The sequence below is a fragment of the Miscanthus floridulus genome, chromosome 18 (assembly GCF_019320115.1).
Source record: "Miscanthus floridulus cultivar M001 chromosome 18, ASM1932011v1, whole genome shotgun sequence".
NCBI classification, from domain to species: domain Eukaryota; kingdom Viridiplantae; phylum Streptophyta; class Magnoliopsida; order Poales; family Poaceae; genus Miscanthus; species Miscanthus floridulus.
In genome coordinates this window covers 95,635,941-95,662,425 of record NC_089597.1, presented here as the reverse complement: position 1 = coordinate 95,662,425, position 26,485 = coordinate 95,635,941, and the positions used below count along the sequence as shown (strand labels likewise).

Genomic DNA, 26,485 nt, shown 5'->3' with positions numbered 1-26,485 from the left:
ACCGCTGCTCCTCACTCTTCAATCCTCCCCAGCTCGTGCTACTGTGTATCGAATAACGTATTGGCAGAAAACAATGCCAACATTTGTTTAAACCTACAGTATGCATCGACCAATGTAATCTTCGTTTGGTGTTTCATCTTTTCCAGTAATTCTTTTGTAAAAGCTATGTAGCTGAGATCATAGTTCATAATAATCGCTTTGCTCTAGACACTCACATGCTCTGTCTTGCTTTGTAATCATTCATCTATATGAAAAAGGGATAAGATGTTGCATCACATGTGAGATAACAAACGATTTGCCATATGTGTTTGATGACCTAAGATAGTTTTGCATTAACAGAGGAACATATACATTGGCTGATGGATCCTCCAGCATACACCTGCAGAACAACAAAACAAGTCACGCGAACGAACACCTTGGAATCGAAGAACTCTTATTTAACATTTAAGGGCCAGAGCTCATACCAATGAGAACCACCTCTTATGTTAGCCGGCCCGCAGCATAGCTCTCCTTGAGATTCTGCAGCGCTTCACGGATGTAGTCATAGCCTTGGTTTGAGTACTTCAGGCAGATAAGCCGCTGCACAACCTGGTACATCATCTGAAGCGACCGGTACTCCTTGCAGTTGGCATCCATCCTTGTCATTTCCTGCAAGAGGAAACACGAAAATTTTACATGCAAAATTGAGACAGAGAACAACACCCCCCCCCCCCCCCCCCCCCAAATCATGTGAAAAGTAAACAGGCAGCATTGGTAAATTCCTTAGTGGTTAGTTAATTAAGGATAGTAATGCTATTGTCCATCCGTCTAGCCACTATTGTCCAATTATAGCACTGTCAGTTAGGACTGGCCTGCCCTGTCTGCTTCCTCGACAGTAGAGAAGGAAGTAGAGAGGAGCCAGATTTCTATCAGCTAGTGCAAGCTCAGTTGTTTGTTTTGGGCACAAAGCCCTGCTCTCCCCAGTCAAGGTATAATAGGGCGGCTAGTGCTACAAGCAGGCAATCATCATTTTGTTCACTTAGTGAATACAGAACTGTGATTGGGAGCCATAGAAAGATGACGATATCTGGTTGCAAATGATCAGCAGTTGGGTACATCCCTACATATCATATAGGTGCCAGGTTACCTGCTCCGTGATCTGTGAAGTGATACTTGTTGAGGTGTCGATCACCGAAGTAGGGATACCAGCTACTCTGGCCAGCAGAAGCCCATAGTGCGGTACACGTCGGACGCCATCCTTTAGGCGGAACTGAAGCAGGAGTTGGTATAATGTTAAGGTAACAGACATGAAGGAGCAAATTACTGAAATTGCTAGTATGACAGGTAACTGACCTTGAAATCCAAGCGGTCATTTCTTAAGTCAACTTCAAAATGGAGGATCTTCACATTTGGATACATTGTTGCAAGTTCTGACAAGCGTTCCATGTGCGTGGCAAAAACAGTGTATCTACATGGGTCAAAGACACAATGTTACTGAGGAGCAATAATATATCACTTTCGACCCAAAAAACAGTACAATCACCTTTCTATATTTTTAATGAAATCTCTGTTTACAATGAATTGAGTATTGCTGAAAATGAATTGTGATAAGAGGCAGGCATCAGACATGGCTAGTGCCTATGGCTTGATGTATAGCTACTTCTGATATCTAACCATGACAATACTAGTATAACTAGTTTAATTGACAACTATAATTTGAACCTCAACAGTGCAGAGCTGGTCAGGAAGACAAATACACACTCTTGAATCTTGATATGCTAGACTTATCAATAATCAATAACTGTAAGCAGCCTAGAGGTTAGAAAGTACATTACATTATACATACTTGATCAAGAAACCAGTTTACTATAGAAGGGTGCAGGAAATGCACCAAAAGTCAAGGATGAAGAACAAGGAAAACCATGCATTTACAGCAACAATGAAGAACACATTTCCTGTGAATCCTGAGACCTAATAAGAGGTTACTAGTTCTTACGCTTTCACAGAAAGAAGGTATTCACAGCAGCTCCATGCGATTGCCAACCCATCTTGGCAGGGGGTCCGGCTTCGCGACCCGGCGTTCGTGCTAGAGGGTTCTTGGGCGAAAGCCTTGGCGACGGCGACGCCATTGGGCGCCGCTTCCCTGTTGGGGGCGTCGTGTTTCCCCTCTGGCATGTCATCCAAGGGTGAAAACCCAGTCCACTTTGGACGTGCGACGGTGGCGCCATCGGCGTCGCTCCCTTCCTGAAGGCGTCGCATCTGGATTATCGCCGCGGCCTCGATGCGAGGCATGGGTTCGCGACTGGAAGTCGGAGCTGCTCTTCGATGGTTGAGCTTGGCAACGATGACCGGTGGCGGTCGTTCCTTTGGACCCGTCGGGAGGTGACCAGTGGGTGGCCTGCCATGGGAAGTCCAAGCTGTTGGCAGCTTTGCTTCCATGCTCGGCAACGATGATCCATGGCAGTGTGTTGTGTTTGTGCTCAATCGCATCGCGTGGGGTGGTTAGCCCCTCGGGTGCCATTTTGGCTACTCGGTTGGCTAACCTTATTGTACATTATTACTTTCTTTCGTCTTAATTGAGCGGCAGAGCTCCTGCCTTTTGTTTCAAAAAATTGCCAACCCATCTGAGGAAGATGTTGCTCTTCCAAGCTCATCCACAACAACCAAGCTCCTACAAGTTCATGAATATCAGAAGAAAACAAGAGTAATACAAGACATCGAATTTCAGTCTTCAGCAACGAGGTAGAAATACCTTGAAGAAACATTTTGCATGATGAAAGCAGTTTCTTTCATTTCTGTCATAAACTGTAAAGACACATTAAGGTACTTAGATACATCAAGAATAATATCATGCGTGACAAACAATAGCTGAACTCAATAGAAAATGGAAGCTGCTATGTACTTCCTCCATTCAAATTATAGTTCACTTTGGTTTTGTCCTAAGTCAACTTTTCTAACTTTGATCAAATTTTTAGAAAAATATATTAGGATCTACAAGTTTAAATAAATGTATTATCAATTCAAAACATAGTTCATGAAGAATTTAATGAAGCTAATTTGATGTTTTTTTAGGGGAAAAGCTAATTTGATATTGTAGTTGTCAGTGCATTTTTTTTCCTACAAACATGGTCTAAGTTAGAGAAGTTTGAATGAGGACAAAGCTAAAGTGAACTAGAGTACGTAGGAAATCTGTGTACTCACTAGTTATGAAAAGATATAAATAAATGACATGCTTTGCTAAATCATATCAGTTTGACAAGAATCAACTGTTGCAGACTACTGTACTGATAAGTGTGGCAAACAAACTACTGCCTAGTGCCTATTGATGAATAGTCTGGCCTCTGGAAGAAACAGTACATGTAAATTGCTTCTTCAAATAGTCCTATATAATAATCAGGTGCCATAAGGAAGCAGACTGTTTCTTTCAAAATAAGGAAGCAGACTGCAATTGGTAAATAAGAACAAACTTAAACCATATCTCAGTCTAAATTTCGTAAAAAATACAAATACAAAACCTAGTCTCACCAACATACTATCCAACCAATTATTTTCCTCCATATTCCAGATGTGTAATGAATGTATGACCAATGAGCTTTTATACCGTTTCAAGAGTTTCATGCTCCAACCCAGTCTCACCAATGTACTATCCAGCTTTTTTTTTTCTACTTCATATTCCAGATGTGTATTGAGAGTTGAGAGGTGGTAGCCAAGGAAAGAAATGTGAAGAATTTTAAGTAATTGTCAATGTCAATTATCATGTTCATTTAAAAAAAATGTCAATTATCATGGAAATATCATAGAAGTCAAACTTTTTTGTGCATAGTTGTGGTATGTTAGATATAAGGACAGTACTATTCATGTATTTCCAGAATACTTTGTAACTCCATGAACAGTTTGCATAACAAGGCACAATAAACAAGGTTGATAACTTGATATCACGTAGAAGAGATCCGGCTTATCCTCATCTGACAATTACATGTTTTGCAATTAACACAACCTTTTCAAACACATACCGTACTCGAGTTGTTTTCAACATTGTCCCCGTTACCAATCCGTGTGAATATACGATCAACAACTCTTAAGGATGCAAACTGAGCTGGAACATAACAGCCAATTTGTGCAAGAATGACAATTAAACATATCTGTTGGAGATATGTGCTTTTCCCGCTCCTGCTACAGCAAACAATCCAGAGATTAGATGAACTTCCACAGATAAATGAATAGCCTGCAGCTTCAACTAAGGTCCAATATTATACCACTCACATATTTGGCCCCATGACAAGAACCATATTAGATGCTTCAGAGAGAAAGATATCGTTAGGCTGTATAGCAGAAACAATACTTAGGCCAAGGATATAATCCACATAATTAACAACGAAAGTGATTATGAAGTATCGGAGAAAATCAACAACAAAAAAGCAACTTACAACAAAATCAGTATGCAAGGTCTCAAGAATAGGATGTCGTCCGGCATTGATTGCCATTGGACCGTCATCTGCTTAATTACAAAGAATCAAAATTCATGAACTAGAGATGGATACATATAGCACTAAAATGAAATAATTCACACTTGCAGTAGATCTTACCACTAAGTTTGTCCATAATCTTGGGAGTATTCATTTCAAATATTGTCCAGAGTTTAACTGAGGATGTTTTGTTGAGATTCTCCCTTTTATGCCTATCATAAAGTCCGGGGAACAGAAACTTTTTTTCAGCAAACGTTTAATTCAAAATTACAGCACGCATGCATGTATAGAGCATTTAATTCGCCCATGCACAACGGTTGGCTTCAACAAATATATATTAGCGAAATGGATGGTCTAAGAAAAATACATGACAGGAGCTAAATTGCACACCTGTGAACTCTGGTCTTGTGTAGCGATCAACAGGCTTTGTAGATATTGTATGCGCAAAAGAATTTACAATCATGTCCAAAAGACATAATACTTCGGCGAGCAATGTCAGGATACCAATGTCTCTCCTCTGATTTCGTCAATAAGCCCTGAAATGATAAACAAGCAACTCAGGCAGCTTAAAGATACTTGCATCGCAGTCCAAATGTAGCATTGCATGAAACTCAAGGGCTCCAGTGCCCACAAGCTTCTTTTTTTTAAAAAAAAATGTTACAACACTGTAAATTGATTTGCATGGAATTTTTCATAAGATAATTACAAACAGCAACAGTGCATTCAATTTTGTACATTTTTTTTCTCGAAAACGCAGGAGAACTGTGCTTCATTGTATTAAGAAGATAATAAGAAGGGGGGTAAGAACCCATACAACACAACACACACAAAACACATTGCAGCAGCTGCTGCTGCTACTAGGAAGCTAACACGCCTTAGACATAGAGGACGCTAACCACCTGGAGCGAGGGCATCAGAGACCTTGTTGCCCGTTAGGTATACCTTTGTTTTCCCCCTTTAGATTATTACTATTTTTGCATTACCTATAGTCCACAAAAAGCCAAAAAAAATATACATCATCACATATTCCCTGTCCTATAGCCTCATTGTGCCGTGCAAGTTCGTCTCTGATTTGCGTTGTTGAGTTTGTGCCCTAGGTCAAGTTCTTGTTGGTTTTAGATCGTTTTTAAGTCCAGTTTGTGTTTTCCCCTTTGTTTTTCATCATAATCCATGAACACCTTCAAGTATTGTGTGATTCCTTTGTATTCATCAAACCTAGTCCGCCATCTTATTTGTTACACTTGTCTTCACTGTTTTATCAAATCCTTGCTGTCATAACCAATTTTGCGCACATTGTTCCCGTTTTATCCTCTAATTCGGAGTCCGTTCTTAAAACTGGTCTAGTTTTCGCATATGAACTCCGTTTTCGACGTTCCATATATGCAAATCATCAGAAAAAATTTTTGGATCCATCTATCCCCAGCGCTGTCGGGGTTCGAAAATTTTAGATTGGTCAAAAAGTGTCACAAGATCCTCTTTTGTGGTCACAAGGTCTTTGTCGATTTCGAGCACGTCTTCTAGAAATTCCACAGGCCACGTCTTTCACTTGTTTAAGCTCAAATTTTTGTGGTTACTTCTTTTGTGCTCCTAAGTAAAGAAAAATATAAAAAAAATAAAAAAAAAGTCAAAGAATCTCAAAAAACAACGACATCCCAAAAATAGAGAAAAAGAGAGGCAAAAGTGGAACAATATCTAGAGGAGCACATAGAGAGCGCATTTGAGCTGTATTTGCGTGTGCTGATTTCTACCTTGTTCCTAATCATATTCTTGTGTCCACATCACTTGATACATCTAGTACTTGGAACGTGAGTAGGCCAGCAACTAAGACAAGTACTTGGGATACTTATTCAGCTTTGCTAATTAGTTGCGAATTTTTTTATTCCTTGCTACTATATTGTGCCTGTCCAAGCTCTCACTTTCTTCTAACCAAGTACAGGTTCACCTTGCAACTATTACACTCAAGCTACAATGATATCATAGTCACCGACCGATTGCACCGCCTGTTGCTTTGGTAAGAACACTTGTAAGACCGTGGTAAGACGCTTGAGAGTTGAGTGTCTTATTTTTCCTTGTCCACAACCTAAGTAGTTGGTAGGGATAATACTATTTGTGTTGTCTTTTCTTTCTACTAACCATGTTAGGAAAAGCCGGAGGCAGCGGCCAAGGAAACGAGGATGCACCTATGGATTTCAATGACTGTGTTTCTAAGAATGAGCTCCGTGCCGTTCTTGATGACAAGTTCAATGAGATCCTTCAACAAATCACCAATTTTGGCCAAGAGGATTGAAGATGTTGAACAATGACAGCCGGAACCATGTCCTGAAGATGATGATGATGATCTCTCTGAGGAGGACGATGGCGACGCGGAGGCTGAAGCCAAAGCTCAACGACGTGCTGAGGATGCACGTAACCGTAATCGGTTGAACTTTAACCGATGCGGTATGGGAGGTAACAACCAAGGTAATAATGATCTTTTCTCTAAAACCAAGTTTAAAATACCTCCTTTTTCTGGTTCTGCTGATCCTGAAGCATATTTAGATTGGGAGATGGTTGTAGATAAAAATTTAGCTCCCATCAAGTACCTGAAGAATATAGAGTTAGACTTGCTACTAGTGAGTTTACTAGTTTTGCTCTTTTCTGGTGGAATAATATTTGCAATAATGCTAATGCTAATGCTCAAATACCTCAAACATAGACTGTACTTAAACAATGAATGAAATCAAGATTTGTTCCTCCATACTATCAGCGTGATCTACGATTAAAACTGCAACGTTTAAATCAAGGTAGTAAAACTGTTGACGAATATTATCAGGAGCTTTTAATTGGTCTAGCACGTAGTAACATACAAGAGGATGATATGGATAAGTGTTCTAGATTTTTTGAGGTTTATGTCGTGAAATACAGGATGTTCTTGACTATAAAGAATGAACTAGATTTTCCCAATTATATCATTATGCTATTAAAGCTGAAAGAGAAGTACAGGGATGACAACCTAGGCGATCCATGACTCCATCCGCGACTCCATCCATTCCTTCATGTCCAACCGAGGTGAGTAAATTTTCTAATGTGCAGACACCACCAGTGCCTGTAAAGAAGAATTCTCCTATCACACCTTCTTCCAGTGGATCTACTACACCTTCCTCTAGCAGTTCTTCTAAAGTTGTGTGCCACCACTGCAAGGGCATGGGACATATTGCTAAAGAATGCCCCAGCAAACGCGCATATATTGCTACTGATGATGGTGGGTATGCTAGTGCTAGTGCTGAAGATCCTGATGAGGTAATTGATAGTGTGGCATGCACTACAGACTACAAATCAATCCTTGTTTAGCGTGTTTTGAGTACACAAGTTGAGCCAGTAGACAAGCTACAACGCCATAATTTGTTTCAAATGTTCCTCATTGTCAATAATTTCCATGTTCATGCTATAATTGATGGAGGGAGCAGCAATAATTTAGTAAGTTTTGAGCTTGTCAAGACTCTTGGTTTATCTACACGTGCTCTTCCACATTCATACCATGTTTAGTGGTTCAATAATAGTGGTAAGGCAAAGGTAACACAATCTGCTCGTGTGCAATTTTCTATCGGGTCATACCATGATTATGCTAATTTTGATGTCGTGCCTATGCAAGCTTGTTCACTTTTGTTAGGCCGCCCTTGGCAATATGATAATAATGTTGTACATCATGGTAGGCAAAATAGATATACTTTTATGTTTAAAGGAAAGACCATTGCTTTACTTCCTTTATCACCTACTGAAATTGTGCAATATGAAAAGGAACTTGCTGAAAGAAAAAGAAAGGCCATGATAAAGACTTTAGCAAACCAACAAATGAACCATCAAGTAACATGAAAGAAGTTTTATTTGCTCTTAAATCTGTTCTTGTTGATCATGATGAACCATGTTATGCTCTAACTTGTACATCACCGATATGTCCACTTGGTCCTACTCCTAGTGCTATGCCTCTTGTTGGTACTAACCTTTTATAGGAGAAGGAGGATGAATTCTCAACAGGGAAGCCACCATAGCAGCCGCCTTGCGAAGGTTCTTCCGGAACCATCGCTGCTGTCATCCAATGGAGGAGACGATCTACTTCAGTCGAGAACAACTTCGATTCAAGAAAGGGAGGATGATGAGGACATCACTACTTCATTGCATACAAGCCAAGTAGAGGAGGAGGTCCAGCATGGGCATCCAATTCATCTTTTTGTGGTGGAAGCCGAGTCCAACTCAAGTTCGAGTCCGGTTTGGGCTCCAGGATCAGTCTACCTTAAACTGGTCACCTAAGACGCATCCGGACTCCGTTTTCGACGATCCACATATGGATGGAAAGCTCATTGGATAAGGAAACCAACCCTATTAGTTTCACATCAAAAGGCCTTCAGAATCAACGGAAATCGTCGAAACAAGTCAGCGTCCAGAATCTGTCAGGGTGCTACGACACCGTCTTTTGGTCCATTAGACCGTGTATCGTGTTTGGGCCCATTAGAGGCCGCGTCTAGGGGGGTGATGCCCAAGACTCTATAAATACCAGCCGTTGCTCTCCTTAGGGTTTGGGTTTTATTTAGTTCTTGATTTCCTTATGAAACAGACATCGTTTTGCTGCAACTATCGTCGCTAAGGCCGCTTGCTAGGAACCAGGGCCCCAGTTCTTGATCTTGTTCGTCTGTGGTGATTAGTCCTTTCGAATAAAGACTTGAACTCCATCTTATTTTCATAAGCCTCATATTTATTTGCAATTTTAGATTATGTTCATCCCATTCTTGCTTGTGTTCTCGATTCGCTTGCAGGAAAGCCTTCTCAGCGAGGTCAATCGTGTTCGTGTGGTTGATAACCAACGGAGCAGTGGTGTAACGGTTGCGGGGGTCCGAATTAGTCTTGGTTTGAAGCCTAGATCGTGAACGTCGAGTCTCCACCGATCGATGCTATCATACCTTTTGGAAGATCGGGCCTAGTCTATATCATATACACTCATGGTCATTTGCATATGTACAAGGAAACATGCAATAACAAGCAAATGTTGCATACGTCTCAATCCAATGTTTCAATTGTAAATGCTTATTTATGAATGCTTGATGCTCATGCTCATGTTATGCAAGTCAAGTTATGCAAGGCTAACACCCAGGGTGTTACATTTGGAAGGTGCTAGAGAATATAGATAGAGGGGTATAGTCTTGGCTAGACCGATAGTTATAATTCCGCACTTGTTTCGGTTAGCCAACAGGATTAAGTTTTAAAAAGGACTATTCATCCCCCTCTAGTCGCCATCTCGACCCTTTCAATTGGTATCAGAGCTAGGTCTCTCATTTGTGGTCTTCACCGACCCGAGAGGATGGCGTCTAATGGGCTAGATGTTTGTGAGGCACACATTTTTTATGGCACAACCTTTGCACTTTGGAAAAATCACATGCTTGATCATTTTCGTGTAAAGGGACCTAAATTTTGGTGGGTTGTCACAAGTGGTCTTACCCATATCTTGGACCATAGAAATCTCACCAAAGCTTAAAGAGTTCTCTATGAATTTGATGCACATGCTTGTTGTTTTCTAATGGATGCTTTAAGCTTTGATTTGATGAAATAAGTAAACATCAAGGGAACCGCTCGTGAGATATAGGAGTCTATCAAGAAAACCTTTGGTGATTCCTCCACATGGGATGATGGCAAATTCAAGAAGGAGGATGAGCCCAAGAAGGAGGTGCATGAGTGTGTTGAGCATAATCACAATTTGGTGATTGTGAAAGATTGCTCCACCTCATGGTCAAGTGATGATGATAATGATCGATCTACCACAAGTTCACTTGACAAGGTTGATGATGATGCCACAAGTGTTGCAAGTGATGATGCTACCCCATGCACACTTGATAGTGATGATGGTTCATGCTCAAGCCATAATGAAAATGCCACTACAAGCTCTCCAACTACATCACCACATTGCTTCATGTCATAAGGTGACACCAAGGTATCAAATGATAATATGGTTGATCATGTTGATTCATATGATGAGCTTGTTAGTAGACTTGCTAGCATGACCATGTCTTTAGAAAATGAGAAAGCTAAAACATTGAAATTAGAAAATAAAAACTCATTTCTAAAGAACTCTTGTGAAGAACATTAGAAATTACTTGATGCTTATAAATCTTCACATGATGAGCTTAAATTGAATCATGAGACACTACTTGCATCTCATGATGAATTATTAGAACAACATGCTTCTCTCATTAAAATGTTTACCAAGAAACTTAAAAATAATGAGAGTTCATCACATGGGTCAATTGATCAATCACATATTATTGCTAACCCTTGTGATGTAGGCAAGAAGCATGTATCCACCTCTTGTGATGATTTATTAGATATGCCATGCTCTTCACAAATAGATGCTTGTTCTACTTCTATGTCTTGTGAGACTAACATTTTGAAGGAGAATATTGAGCTTAAAAGTGAAGTGAAGAAATTGAGCAACAAGCTAGAGAGACGCTACAACTCAAAAGTCACCTTTGAGCACATGTTGAAGACTCAAAGAAACTATGGTGACAAGTGTGGCCTTGGCTTCAAGAAGAAGATGACAAAGGGTGAAAGAAAGATGAACAAGCTACAACAAAGAAAACTCTCTCATACCATGTGCTACCGGTGTCATGAAGTGGGACACCTTGCAAATGGTTGCCCTAACATTAAGAAGCTCAAGAAGATAAAAGAAGATGAGAGGCTCAAGCATGTCAAGTGCTTCAAGTGCCGCACTTGGGGTCATCTTACCTCAATGTGCCCAACCAAGCAATTGGTGAAGCAACAAGTGAAGCACCAACCAAAGCCACAAGTTGAGCAAGAAAAGACACCCCAAGAGAAAATCAAGATCAATCATGAAGATGGTGATTGAAAGCATCTAGGCCCCTAGTTGGGTTTCGGTGATTAATGACAATACAAGATTACTATGACTAACGTGTGTTTTGCATAGGCAATTAAGTTAGGTCATGGTAATGGAGATCGATTGGGCAATCAAGGTGGTCATGCTCCTACGATGGAAATTGTTTTGGTTTTCAAAGGATGGATGACAAGGTTAAGGATGACTAGTTCTAAGTGTCGATTGGAGTTGGAGAGACACTTAGAGTAGTTTAGGACTTTGTTTTTCCTTTAGCCGTACTATTAAGGGGGGTATGGATGGGTAGCTTGACCTAGATGAGTCTAGTGAGTTAGGTGTGGTGCACACTTGTCAAAACTAGCACTAGGTAGCTCCTACATATGCCTAAGATCCTTTGGAGCGAACTTCATTCACATATGATTGAGAGTTCGAAGTGAATGGAGGGTCAAATGCTGACTGGACGCTGGCTCCGGTCGGATCGGACGCTGGCCGCAGGGTCCTATCAGTTCATTTGACTAAGGAGATTGCGTTTGGTGTGACTAGACACTGAGTGGTCAAGTGACCGGACGCTGAGGACCAGTGTTCGGTCGACTCCAGTAAGGTTCTAGAGAAGGAATTCTACGACCGGACACGATCAGTCAGTACTGACCTGACCCTAGGGGTTCAGTGTCTGGTCGAGTATAGTAAGGTTCCAGTGAGGGTTTAATGCGACCAGACGTGTCCGGTCAGTGATGATCGGACCCTGCTAGCGTCCGGTCAACACTTAAACACTGGTGTGCGGGTTGAACTGACCGAAGCATCCGGTCACCCCGTAGAGGCACATAACGGTTTCATTTTTTAGGCTGCCTTATAAATAGAAGCTCCACTCATGTGTGGAGTTACTTTTGCTCATTCCAACAGCTAAGAAACACATTTGTGAGTGCCAAGAAGAGCAAGGTCCTAGTGAGGTGATTGAAATTTGAGAATCCAAGAGAGTAGCCTCATTAGTGAATCAAGAGTAGCAAAGTGTGCATCCACCATTCTCATTAGGCTTTGCGTGGTCAAGTGAGAGTTCGTGCTTGTTACTCTTGGTGATCGCCATCACCTAGATGGCTTGGTGGTGATTGGGAGTTTGGTGATCACCCGGTGGAGCTTGTGGGTGACCCAACTCAAGTTGTGAGCGGTTTTGGGTGATTCACCGCGACGGAGTATCAAAGAATCAACCCGTAGAGAGCACTTGATCCTTGCGCGGATCAAGGGGGAGCTACACCCTTGCATGGGTGCTCCAATGAGGACTAGTGGGGAGTGGCGACTCTCCGATACCTCGGCAAAACATCACCGCGTTCCTCTCTCTCTCTATTTACTTTGAGTATTTACTTTGAGCATTTACTTTGAGCAATTCAATACTTGTTTTTACATTCATAGAATTGCCATGCTAGAGTAAGTTTGGAACATAGGTTGCAAGTCCTTTGTGCGTTAGATTGATAGAAACACTTTTCTAGGCACAAGGGGTTAATTGGGCTAACCGTAGGATTAACTTATTGCAAGAAAATTTAGAATTAGCCTAATTCACCCCCCCTCTTGGGCATCTTGATCCTTTCAATTGGTATCGGAGCCTTGTGCTCACATTTTTAAGCTTAATCACTTTGAGCAAGATGTCTCATGGGGATGCACCTCCTCCTATCTTTGACGGAGATGACTTTTCATATTGGAAAATCCGCATGGAGGCGTACTTAGAAGCTCTAGACGTTGGTATACTTAGAGCCGCCTCACAAGGCTTCCCAAAACCTTGAGATGCTACTAACTTACAAGGCGATGAGGTTAATTATGAAAAGTAGAATGCAAAGGCTCAAAACACCATCTTTAGAGGCCTTTGCAAAGATGTTTTAAACCGCGTAAGGAACCACAAAGACGCCCATGCACTATGGTCGGATGTTTGTGTGCTCCATGAGGGAACCAAGAGTGAGCATGAGGAACGCTATCGTCTTGTGATTAAAAAGCTAAATTCATTTGAGATGCTTCCCAAAGAATGTGCTAATGAGATGTATTCACGTTTGAATGTTCTTGTAGAGGAAGTCAATGGGCTTGGACTTACTCAAATGTCACCATCCGACGTTGTGAGAAAGATCTTGAGTGTCCTCCCCATTAACAAATATGGGCATATTATGACCGTGCTACACCAAGGTGATCTTTCCACCGCTACACCGACACAAATCTTGAGAAAGATCAATGCTCATGAGATGTACATGCACATCATGCCACAAGATGGCTCATCCTCTACCAAGAAGAAAGAGAAGGACTTAGCATTCAAAGCTAGCCAAGATAAGGGCAAAGCAAGAATTGAGTATGAGAGCTCAAGTGATGAAGAAGATGAAGATGAAGATCTTGCTCTCATGGTGAAGAAAGCCGCCAAAATGCTAAAGAAGCTAAACAAGAGTGGCATCAAGTTTGACGGCAAGAAGAAGAAGTTCTTCACAAGCTCTAGAAGAAAGCCAATTTCTGAAATGGATTGCTTCAATTGTGGTGAACTTGGTCATCTAGCACATCAATGCACCAAGCCCAAGAAAAACAAGTTCAAGAACAAGAACAAGGGCAAGAAAGATGACGCAAGTAACAAAGATGAAGATGAGAAGAAGAAGAACAAGCCATACAAGAAGAGAGATGGCAAAAAGAGGGACTTCCACAAGAAGAAGAAGAGTGGAAAGGCCTACATTGTCAGTGATTCGCTCATGGACATTGATTCATCTAGTGGATCATCCGATGATGATAGTGAAGATGAGAAGGTGGCCGCCATTGCTATTGATCTTTCATCTTTGCCGCCACCATCACCATCATCCTCTACACACCTATGCCTTATGGCCAAGGGTGAATGCAAGGTAACTAATAATGATGATAGTAGTGATGATGAGCAAGCTAGTGATGATGATAGCGATAGCGATGATGATGATTCACCTTCATATGATGATCTTGTCAAAATACTAAGACAATACACTAAGATCATTAGAAAGAGTAGAGCTAAAAATGAAAAGCTTGATGCTAAAAAGGATTCACTCTTAGCAAAATGCGATACATTAGAAAAGGCTAATGTTGAGATTAAAGAGACAAATGATGCTATATCATCCAAACTCAAGGAGCTCAAATCTTCTAAGAAAGAGCTTAAAGATAAACATGATAAACTTGAGTGGGTGCACAATGAGCTCATCACTAGCCACAACAAGCTAAAAGATGAACATACAACTCTAAAGATCAATTATGATACTCTTGTTATTGCTCAAGAATTTTTACCAAATGAGCCACATGATGCTACTAACCATGTTGTCAAGATTGATATAGATACATCATGTGATGATTTGATTGATGAGAGCATTGAGCAAGGATCTAGTGGCAAAGGCAAGAAAATGGTTGAGTGCAATGACTATGATGAATATGTCAAGCTCAAGAACACAAATGAAAAGCTCATGAAAGATCTTGAAGAGATGAAAAGCCACAACACCATTGTGCTAGAAACTCTTGAGCATGATGAAGAGTTGATTCTTGAGAATGAGAAGCTCAAAGAAGAGAACAAGAAGCTCAAGGAAGAGAAGAACAATGATATTCTCAAGGAAGAGAACAAGAAGCTCAAGATGGAGAAAGAGCATCTCAAGATGGGATTGAGCAAGTTTGCAAGAGGCAAGCATCTCCAAAGTGAGCTACTCATAAACACCATCATGAAGATGGATAGAAGTGGGATTGGATATGTGACAAGTGTAGAGAAGAAGAAGGCTCAAGTTCAACAACAACAATCAAAGCCAAAGCCAAAGAGATGTTTTGAGTGTGGACAAGAAGGCCACTTTGCTCATGAGTGCCAAACTCCACCACCACAACCCTTGCCCAAGCTTATTAGACCCTTTGCCTTCAATGCTCATTACATGCTTAGAAAGGATTCTAGTGGAAAGATGAAAGTCATGTTCTTAGGACCCCCTAACAAGAATAGGCCTAAGAAGATTTGGGTGGCTAAGTCACTTGTTGAGAAGGTGAAGGGCCCTCAATAAGTTTGGGTTCCTAAAGCTTGAATCTCTTATGTGTAGGTGAACTACAAGACCGGTGGAAGTCATTGGGTTATTGATAGTGGTTGCACTCAACATATGACCGGTGATCCTCATATGTTCACCTCACTAGATGAAGAGGTAGATGGACAAGAGAGAATAACATTTGGAGATAACTCAAAGGGCAAGGTTAAAGGATTGGGCAAAGTGGCAATATCAAATGATCATTCCATCTCCAATGTGCTTTATGTTGCTTCATTGAGCTTCAACTTGCTATCCGTTGAACAATTGTGTGATCTTGGCTTCCAATGCTTGTTTACCGAGAAGGAGGTAGTTGTATCCAAGGTAGATGATAATCAAGTGATATTCAATGGATTTAGATACAACAACTTATATCTAGTGGACTTCACCTCTGAAGATGCAAATTTGAAGACTTACCTATTCACCAAAACAACACTTGGGTGGCTATGGCATAGAAGACTTGCTCATGTTGGGATGAGCTCACTCAAGAAGCTTATGAAGAATGATTTGGTGAGAGGGTTGAAGGATGTGAAGTTTGAGAAGGACAAGCTTTGTAGTGCATGTCAAGCCGGCAAGCAAGTTGCAAATACTCATCCAACCAAAGCCTTCATGTCAACTACAAGATTGCTAGAACTCCTTCACATGGATTTATTTGGACCAATAACATACAGGAGTTTGGGAGGAAATCTTTATTGTTTTGTGATTGTTGATGACTATTCAAGGTATGCATGGGTATTCTTTCTTCATGACAAATCCGAAGTTGCATCTTGCTTCAAGAAGTTTGCCAAGAGAGCACAAAATGAATTTGAAGTGAAGCTCAAGAAGATTAGAAGTGATAATGGCAAAGAGTTTGACAACACAAACATTGAAGCATATTGTGATGAAGTTGGAATCAAACATAAAGTCTCCGCAACTTATACTCCTCAACAAAATGGTGTAGTTGAGAGGAAGAACCAGACATTGATCACTCTTGCAAGAACAATGCTTGATGAGTACAACACCCCCAAAGCTCTATGGGCGGAAGCAATCAACACCGCATGTTATGCATCCAACCGCCTATTCCTTCAAAAGTTTCTTGGCAAGACACCTTATGAGTTGCTCAATGGGAAGAAGCCGGACGTCTCCTTCTTTAGGGTGTTTGGTTGCAAATGCTACATCTACAAGAAGCGGCAACACCTAGGGAAGTTCCAAAGACGTTGTGATATTGGTTTTCTTGTTGGTTACTCATCAAAGTCCAAAGCATATAGAGTATTTAATTATGCCACCAGCTTGGTTGAAGAAACATATAATGTGGAATTTGATGAATCTAACGACTCCCAAGGAGCACATGAGAATCTTGATAATGTAGGTGATGAACCATTGAGGGAGGCTATGAAGAATATTTCAGTGGGAGACATCAAGCCAAAAGATGATGAAGATGATGTACAAGTCATTGATCAACCTTCTTCATCAAGTGTGCCACAAGATGGTGAAAAAGATGGGAGAGTAGAAAATGAAGATACTCATATCTCCCATGAGCAAATGGTGATACAAGCACAAGATGTTGATGCTCCACAACCTCCCCCTCAAGTGGTCAATAGAAGAAATACACCTCTCCTACAAGATCATCCACAAGATCTCATCATAAGGAGTCCATCAAAGGGTGTAATGACTCGATCTAAAAAACTTGCTTCATTTATTGCTCATCACTCTTTTGTCTCTTGCTATGAGCCTACCAAGATAGAAAAAGCTCTTAAAGATCTAGATTGGATCAATGCCATGCATAAAGAGTTGAACAACTTCACTCATAATGAAGTTTGGACTCTTAAAGAGCGACCAAAAGGTGCAAGAGTCATTAGAACAAAGTGGGTGTTCCGCAACAAGCAAGATGATCAAGGTATTGTTGTGAGGAACAAGGCAAGACTAGTTGCAAAGGGGTTCTCCCAAGTTGAAGGTTTGGATTTTGAAGAGACCTTTGCACCGGTTGCAAGATTAGAAGCCATCCGTATTCTACTTGCATATGCATCACATCATGAAATGAAACTATATCAAATGGATGTGAAAAGTGCATTTTTAAATGGCTTTATTAATGAACTAGTCTATGTTGATCAACCTCCCAGGTTTAAAGACCCTAGATATCCTAATCAAGTTTATAGGTTGTCCAAGGCACTATATGGGCTTAAGCAAGCCCCAAAAGCTTGGTATGAGCGCCTTCGGGACTTCCTCATTGAGAAGGGCTTCACCATTGGGAAGGTCGACACCACACTATTCACCAAGAAGCTTGATGGGCATATCTTCATTTGTCAAGTATATGTTGATGATATCATCTTTGGATCATCAAATGAAGACTCTTGCAAAGAATTTGGTGAATTGATGTCGAAGGAGTTCGAGATGTCCATGATTGGTGAGCTTACATCTTTCTTGGTTTTCAAGTCAAGTAAATGAAAGAAGGCATCTTCATCTCTCAAGAGAAATACACAAAAGATCTTCTCAAAAGATTCAAGATGGATGAATGTAAGCCAATCAAGACACCAATGCCTACCAATGGTCATCTCGACCTAGATGAGGGAGGTAACCTGGTTGATCAAACTCTCTACCGTTCCATGATTGGTAGCTTGTTATATTTAACCGCATCTAGGCCCAACATCATATTTAGTGTGTGTATGTGTGCTAGATTTCAAGCTAATCCTAAGGAAACACATTTAATTGCCATAAAAAGAATCCTTAGGTATCTTAAGCACACACCAAGTATTGGCCTTTGGTATCCCAAAGGAGCTATATTTAAATTAGTTGTCTATTTCGATTCGGATTATGCCGGTTGCAAAGTTGATAGAAAAAGCACATCCAGAGGGTGCCATTTGCTTGGTAGATCACTTGTGTCTTGGTCCTCCAAGAAGCAAAATAGTGTGGCTTTGTCCACCGCCAAAGCAGAATACATTGCCGCGGGTGCTTGTTGTGCACAAATATTATACATGAAACAAACTTTGCTAGACTATGGTGTAGTTCTAGAAAAGGTACCTCTTTTGTGCGACAATAAAAGTGCGGTAAAACTTGCAAATAATCCGGTTCAACACTCTCGCACCAAGCACATAGATATCCGCCATCACTTTCTAAGAGATCATGTTGCTAAAAATAATATATCACTAGAAGGTGTAAGAACTGAAGATCAATTAGCGGATATCTTCACTAAACCGCTAGACGAGGCTATATTTTGTAGATTGCGGAATGAGCTCAATGTGCTTGATTTTAGCAATTTCACTAAAAATTGAGCTTGTGTTGTCCTTTGCATTCATTGTAATATACAACATGTTTAATTTTTGGTAATGCATATAGGGCTTGTCTAACATGGTTAAGATAACCGCCGAAAAACATGTGAAGAAGCTTAACATTGGATCAAACTTGACAAGCAACTAGATTTACTTACAAGTATTGCATATGCATGAATGTTGTTTTGTCGTTTTGTTCCATTTGCCCTATTATTGCCTATTTTCTTAAAAAGAGCTATAGCCTAAGGCAAAATATTTTGAAAAAATATGAGGGTTTGAGAGAGGTCACTCACATCAGTACCAATTGGTGTTTATTTAGATCTTATTTGAGTTGGGACTTGATTGGGAATAGGCAGCACGGAGGAATATTGAAGATTTGCTGGAAAAGAGTGACCAGACGCTGCAACCGGACTCTGCAGTCCAGCGTCCGGTCAGTTCATAGGTGGTGAACTCATTGCAAAGGAGTGACCGGACTCTGTCTTTCAGCGTCCGGTCAGAAGACATCTCAGCGTCCGGTCATGTGAAGAAGATGAAGGCTAAGTTGACCGGACTCTGGCTGCGTTCGGTCGATGTCCATCGGACGTGTCCGATCACTATTCCAGAGGAATTGGACCTCTCTGGAATCGACCGGATGCTAGGTGGTAGCGTCCGGTCGCTACCACCGGAGCGTCCAGTCAGTAGATTTCGTGTGGCATCAGGTCTCTTATCTTCGTTTCCTTTTCTAACTTGGGGGGCACCTTATTTAACCATGCGCTGTCTATCTAGTCTTGCATCTATCGTGCCCTAGCCGTCGTGACTCGTCGCAGCCGTTGTCTCCAGTCGCCAATGCGTAAGCCGCCGCTAGCCAGCGCGCACGCCACCGCCAGCCCACGCGCACGCCGCTGCCTGCTCCCACGCCGCCAGCGCCTCCCAGTGCCGTGTCGTGCCCTAGCCTCCACAAGCCTCACCAGCGCCGCCCTCCACCGAGCCAAGCTCCACCACAGCAGCATTGCCATTGCACTTGCCCCAAATCACTGAGCTCATGTCCTTCATCCTCTCGGCCGTTGATTCACCGCTTGCGTCGCCAATCTTTGTCGAGTCGGAACTCTAACCCTAGCCGAGTCGGTGGTTCCCCGCGGGTCGCTTCTCTTCTTCTCGGATCGCTGGTTCATCAGGTAGCAAGCCACTCGCTTCTATTTCGCATCTAAATTGCTTGCTCTCATAGGGTTTCACATCTATTAGATATATCATATTTATTTGTATATCCTTCTATTCCATCGTGCAACAAGTCAGTGTCGTTGAGGTGTCAGTTGCAGTTGACAGTTAACTCGGAGCCAAGCTCACGAGTACGGATCGAGGCCAAGCCTTGAAAGTGTCAGTGGACAGTTGATCTTATCAGTGATAGTGGTTCTAGTCAGATTAGATGGCTCACACCAAGAATGTTGGTGGTGGTCCAGGAGATGATGATCGGAGGCCTCCGCCTCGCTTGCCCGCAGGTACTAAAGGCAAGGCGACGAAGAAGGTTGCATCAAAGAAGCAAAAGTACCCTGATGCACAGGCCGGCAGTTCCAGCTCTGCTCCACCTACACCATAGATGGACCCTGCTTTGATTGCTATCCTTGAGCGGATGCAGCAGGATCAGGCTAGACAGGCTCAGGAGACCGTTGCCAACTTTGCATAGTTCTAGGCTCGTTAGGATGAGTTCTAGCAACAGTAGCAGGTCCTCCAGCAGCATCAGCAGCAGATGCATTAGTAGCAGTTACTCATGCAGCAGCAGCTTTTGGGATTCATGTAGCATGTAGTGACAGCCATTAGGGCCCCACAGCCACAGCTTTCGCCCTAGATTAGTCAGCCTACTACCACTATGATGACTCCAGCAGTACAGCCCAGTGAGCTTCAGAGTTAGGGATAGCCTCTAGCTCTGTTTGCTTCTCCCACAGTACAGGTGTCCTAGTGGTTATCCTCGCTAGTGGTAGCCCTGCAGTTCACACCACTTCAGACAGGCTTCACACCGGATCAGTCACCCTCGCTATTTATGCCTAACACATCAGTCTCCAAGAGTCTTGGAGCATCCTTTAGCGAGTTGATAGGATGCCTACACCGCCACATATGTATGCCCTAGGTCCCTCTACAGCAGCTCCCGTCACTATGACTACTCAGAGGCTCCCTTCTTCTATTGTATCTTTAGATCCTATGATAGATATACCTATAGCATCATAGGCAGCACCTACTCTAGCTCAGACCCAGACCTCTTCAGCGACGCTTCTAGCCATAGAGGGTCAGTCAGTACAGAGCTCAGGGTCAGATGATGATGGCACCCAGTTCTAGCTTGCCCCTCATACCTCAACGCCCGGCTTGTCCGTTGCAGCCCCACCGACTGACCCTTAGGTTTTGGTGTTTGACGCCAAAGGGGGAGAGGGTTTGAGTATGTAGACTCAGGGGGAGCGACTTTTAGGGGGAGCCTATTTAGCTATTAGTCTATTATATACATTTAGAGTTTTATTTGTGTGATACACTATTACTATTATGCATTCATGTGTTTACTTTCATGCATACTATTATATCTATGTGATAGTGATATCTACATGATTGTGATATATGACATGTGTGCTCTCTACTTTGAATTCCTTTATATGTCATATCACTTGTGTAATGCTCATTTGCTTTTGCTTCCGCGCTTTACTCCGATGCAAATGAGCTTCACCACTTGTACTCATGCTTATTTCTTATCTTTTGAGTACATTGTGTTGGCTTGGGTCATATAAGCTTTCCTAACTACTTTGTTCTTATTGACAAAAGCTTATATGAACCAAGCATGTCAAAAACCTCACTCTTTCACATACTCGAGGTAGTATTGTCATCAATCACCAAAAAGGAGGAGATTGAAAACATCTAGGCCCCTAGTTGGGTTTCGGTGATTAATGACAATACAAGATTACTATGACTAATGTGTGTTTTGTAGAGGCAATTAAGTTAGGTCATGGTAATGGAGATCGATTGGGCAATCAAGGTGGTCATGCCCCTACGATGGAAATCGTTTCGGTTTTCAAAGGATGGATGACAAGGTTAAGGATGACTTTGAAATCTCACCAAAGCTCACCAAAGAAATCTCATATCTTGGACCATAGAAATCTCACCAAAGCTCAAAGAGTTCTCTATGAATTTGATGCACATGCTTGTTGTTTTCTAATGGATGCTTTAAGCTTTGATTTGATGAAACAAGTAAACATCAAGGGAACCGCTCGTGAGATATGGGAGTCTATCAAGAAAACCTTCGGTGATTCCTCTACATGGGATGATGGCAAATTCAAGAAGGAGGATGAGCCCAAGAAGGAGGTGCATGAGTGTGTTGAGCATAATCACAATTTGGTGATTGTGGAAGATTGCTCCACCTCATGGTCAAGTGATGATGATAATGATCGATCTACCACAAGTTCACTTGACAAGGTTGATGATGATGCCACAAGTGTTGCAAGTGATGATGCTACCCCCATGCACACTTGATGGTGATGATGGTTCATGCTCAAGCCATGATGAAAATGCCACTACAAGCTCCCAACTACATCACCACATTGCTTCATGTCACAAGGTGACACCAAGGTATCAAATGATAATGTGGTTGATCATGTTGATTCATATGATGAGCTTGTTAGTAGACTTGCTAGCATGACCATGTCTTTAGAAAATGAGAAAGCTAAAACATTAAAATTAAAAAATAAAAACTCATTTCTAAAGAACTCTTGTGAAGAACATAAGAAATTACTTGATGCTTATAAATCTTCACATGATGAGCTTAAATTGAATCATGAGACACTACTTGCATCTCATGATGAATTATTAGAACAACATGCTTCTCTCATTAAAATGTTTACCAAGAAACTTAAAAATAATGAGAGTTCATCACATGGGTCAATTGATCAATCACATATTATTGCTAACCCTTGTGATGTAAGCAAGAAGCATGTATCCACCTCTTGTGATGATTTATTAGATATGCCATGCTCTTCACAAATAGATGCTTGTTCTACTTCTATGTCTTGCGAGACTAACATTTTGAAGGAGAATATTGAGCTTAAAAGTGAAGTGAAGAAATTGAGCAACAAGCTAGAGAGACGCTACAACTCAAAAGTCACCTTTGAGCACATGTTGAAGACTTGAAGAAACTATGGTGACAAGTGTGGCCTTGGCTTCAATAAGAAGATGACAAAGGGCGAAAGAAAGATGAACAAGCTACAACAAAGAAAACTCTCTCATACCATGTGCTACCGGTGTTATGAAGTGGGACACCTTGCAAATGGTTGCCCTAACATTGAGAAGCTCAAGAAGATAAAAGAATATGAGAGGCTCAAGCATGTCAAGTGCTTCAAGTGCCGCACTTGGGGTCATCTTACCTCAATGTGCCCAACCAAGCAATTGGTGAAGCAACAAGTGAAGCCTCAACCAAAGCCACAAGTTGAGCAAGAAAAGACACCCCAAGAGAAAATCAAGATCAATCATGAAGATGGTGATTGAAAGCATCTAGGCCCCTAGTTGGGTTTTGGTGATTAATGACAATACAAGATTACTATGACTAATGTGTGTTTTGTAGAGGCAATTAAGTTAGGTCATGGTAATGGAGATCGATTGGGCAATCAAGGTGGTCATGCCCCTACGATGGAAATCATTTTGGTTTTCAAAGGATGGATGACAATGTTAAGGATGACTAGTTCTAAGTGTCGATTGGAGTTGGAGAGACACTTAGAGTAGTTTAGTACTTTGTTTTTCCTTTAGCTATACTATTAAGGGGGGTATGGACGGGTAGCTTGACCTAGATGAGTCTAGTGAGTTAGGTGTGGTGCACACTTGTCAAAACTAGCGCTAGGTAGCTCCTACATATGCCTAAGATCCTTTGGAGCGAACTTCATTCACATATGATTGAGAGTTGGAAGTGAATGGAGGGTCAAATGCTGACCGAACGCTGGCTCCGGTCGGACCGGACGCTGGCCGCAGGGTCCTGTTAGTTCATTTGACCAAGGAGATTGCGTTCGGTGCGACCAGACACTGAGTGGTCGAGTGACCGGACGCTGAGGACCAACGTTTGGTCGACTCTAGTAAGGTTCTAGAGAAGGAATTCTACGACCGGACGCGATCGGTTAGTACTGACCTGACCCTAGGGGTTCAGCGTCTGGTCGAGTATAGTAAGGTTCCAGTGAGGGTTTAATACGACCGGACACGTCCGGTAAGTGATGATCGGACCCTGCCAGCGTTCGGTCAACACTTAAACACTAGTGTGTGGGTTGAACTGACCGGAGCGTCCGGTCAACATGACCAGAGCATCCGGTCACCCCGTAGAGGCACATAACGGTTTGTTTTTTAGGCTGCCTTATAAATAGAAGCTCCACTCATGTGTGGAGTTACTTTTGCTCATTCCAACAGCTGAGAAACACGTTTGTGAGTGCCAAGAAGAGCAAGGTCCTAGTGAGGTGATTGATATTTGAGAATCCAAGAGAGTAGCCTCATTAGTGAATCAAGAGTAGCAAAGTGTGCATCCATCGTTCTCATTAGGCTTCGCGTGGTCAAATAAGAGTTCGTGCTTGTTACTCTTGGTGATCGCCATCACCTAGATGGCTTGGTGGTGATTGGGAGTTTGGTGATCACCCGGTGGAGCTTGTGGGTGACCCAACTCAAGTTGTGAGCGGTTTTGGGTGATTCACCGCGATGGAGTGTCGAAGAATCAACCCGTAGAGAGCACTTGATCCTTGCGCGGATTAAGGGGGAGCTACACCCTTGCGCGGGTGCTCCAACAAGGACTAGTGGGGAGTGGCGACTCTCCGATACCTCGGCAAAATATCGCCGTGTTCCTCTCTCTCTATTTACTTTGAGTATTTACTTTGAGCATTTACTTTGAGCAATTCAATACTTGTTTTTACATTCATAGAATTGCCATGCTAGAGTAAGTTTGGAACATAGGTTGCAAGTCCTTTGTGCGTTAGATTGATAGAAACACTTTTCTAGGCACAAGGGGTTAATTGGGCTAACCATAGGATTAACTTATTGCAAGAAAATTTAGAATTAGCCCAATTCACCCCCCCTCTTGGGCATCTTAATCCTTTCAGTGATGACTTGATAATAAAGAAGAAGAAAATAAGAAGGGGTGAAAAGGCAAGGCATCCAATGCAAACTCAAGATGCCAAGATGATGAGCAAGAATGAAGATGAGAAGAAAGATCATGCTCACATCAAGTGCTTCAAGTATGGAAATGTGGGACACTTTGCCTCTAAGTGTCCTACCAAGCTTGAGAAGAAGGCTCAAGCAATCCATGAGAGGCAAGGCAATGAGAAGCACCACATGAGCAAAGAAGAGAAGGCTCAAGCAAAAAGAAAGTGCTACTCATGCCGGGAAAGGGGACACATGGCACATTCATGTCCCCTAGGTGATATTTCTAAGCCTATTTCAATTATTGATAATAATATGCTTAGGAAGGATGGCAATGATACCTCATTGGTTGCAATTGCAAAACATCCCGCTATTCATACTAAGGCTACGCCTAAGCATGTTGCTCCTAACTTGAGAGGACCCAAACTTGTTTGGGTACCATCAAAAAGTGGATGATTGATTGTAGGTACCAACGGCATTGGAGGCTTGGTTCAAATGATATTCATCTTGTTGATCATGTAGTTGAGCCAAGTATTGCTAAGTGATGATCATTATCCCAATGCCATGACAAATTGAGTGAAGTCCAAATGTGCTATAACATACAAGTGTCAATTTCAAGTTGTTGGTGATTCATTGGATATATTTGATGACTTGCAAATATTTAAGTTGAAGCTTGCTAATTGGATGATCATGAGCTAACCAAGGTATATCTCTTGTTGATCATTTCATTTGGGTGCATATGAGTTGATTGAATTGGATAAATATGCAAAGTTGCTTGCTATAAGATGATTGAATGGATAATTAATTAGTGATCAAGTTTGGATTGATGTGTGTTGGATAAGTTCATAAGATGACATTTAGTAAGTGGTTTGAATGGATATATGTCTTATGGAAGTATTCAAACAAGTTAGTTTCAAGTTTGATTCATATTTGATGAAGTATAGCTCAATTATTAAAATCTATCCTATAATTGAGAATCTGAGCTAGCTGTAATCTTAGCCATGTTTGAGTAATCAAAACCTATTGGATTGGCATAAAAATTGGTGTACATGCTCTAGACTTATGGTATAAGATGCTGTACAATTTTCATGAGAATTGGATAAGAAATGCTTCGGTTTTGGAGTGGATCTTGTCAGCTATAGTGCAGCAGTTTTCAGCATATAGCAGTGGTGGAAGAATTGACATATGGCAGCAATCTAGAAGTCAAATGAAGCTCAAATTTTTACAGCTGCTAGATAACTTAGTAAAGAACATCTCCACCAAATTTCGTGGTATTTGGATTTGTACTTTGGGAGATATGCTTATTTCTTTGAAGGGTACAAAATCTGTCAGAAAAGTAACAAATGTTGGATTGATCTAGAGTCACTTTGATTGAAAGGTCCTCAAGTTGGAAACATGTTTATAAGTAATTGAGGCACCTAAGTTTGATTTTGAGATGATCTAGAAGCATGACAAGATATGAGTACAAGGCTATTTGATCGTGGAGTGTACTTTGCACACCTTTGGTACTCAAGATGAAGATCAAGATCAAACTCAAGTTGAAGTTAAAGTTTAAGTTCTAGTGACTATTGGAAATCATTTGGTAGAAAGAAAAGGACTTAAACAAGAAGAAAGAAAAGGACTTAAAGAAGGAATCAAGGTTACTCATCAAGTTAAGTCCATCACTTGGATCAATCTATCAAGTCATTTCAAGTGAGTATCAAGAATGATTCTTGGAGAGAGGTCACTTCTCCCTAGTGTAGGGGCTTGCCGCCTATGTGTAGGTGAACCAAGTGTGGTACTTGGAAGGCTAATATGGAAGTG

The 26,485-nt window shown here is 41.5% G+C and overlaps 1 protein-coding gene across 3 annotated transcripts; it reads right to left on the bottom strand.

Moving 5' to 3' along the window:
* Positions 1-105: 105 nt before the first annotated feature.
* Positions 106-5,106, bottom strand: LOC136522380 (DNA mismatch repair protein MSH4-like). Of its 3 annotated transcripts, none has more exons than XM_066516203.1 (12): positions 4,836-5,106; positions 4,566-4,657; positions 4,407-4,474; positions 4,236-4,301; positions 3,993-4,149; positions 2,732-2,784; positions 2,606-2,650; positions 1,976-2,029; positions 1,333-1,447; positions 1,127-1,249; positions 465-648; positions 106-379 (listed from the first exon to the last, which is right to left on the bottom strand). In XM_066516203.1, exons 3-11 carry the CDS (start codon positions 4,472-4,474, stop codon positions 481-483), a joined length of 849 nt encoding a protein of 282 aa, XP_066372300.1. In that variant the 5' UTR covers positions 4,566-4,657; positions 4,836-5,106; the 3' UTR covers positions 106-379; positions 465-480. The 3 variants fall into 3 exon arrangements, with proteins under 3 accessions (XP_066372300.1, XP_066372299.1, XP_066372298.1); XM_066516202.1 differs by having other exon boundaries at positions 107-379; positions 4,243-4,301; XM_066516201.1 differs by lacking the exons at positions 2,606-2,650; positions 2,732-2,784; positions 3,993-4,149; ... (2 more) ...; positions 4,566-4,657; positions 4,836-5,106 and having other exon boundaries at positions 107-379; positions 1,976-2,561.
* Positions 5,107-26,485: the final 21,379 nt, after the last annotated feature.

Excerpts from the sequence above, each read along its gene's own strand:
- LOC136522380 (XM_066516201.1), bottom strand. The coding sequence starts at position 2,469 with ATGCGATTGAGCACAAACACAACACACTGCCATGGATCATCGTTGCCG. Across the intron at positions 1,448-1,975 it reads TACCTTCTTTCTGTGAAAGC|ATACACTGTTTTTGCCACGC; the intron begins GTAAGAACTAGT and ends TGACCCATGTAG. Across the intron at positions 649-1,126 it reads CTTCACAGATCACGGAGCAG|GAAATGACAAGGATGGATGC; the intron begins GTAACCTGGCAC and ends TTCCTCTTGCAG.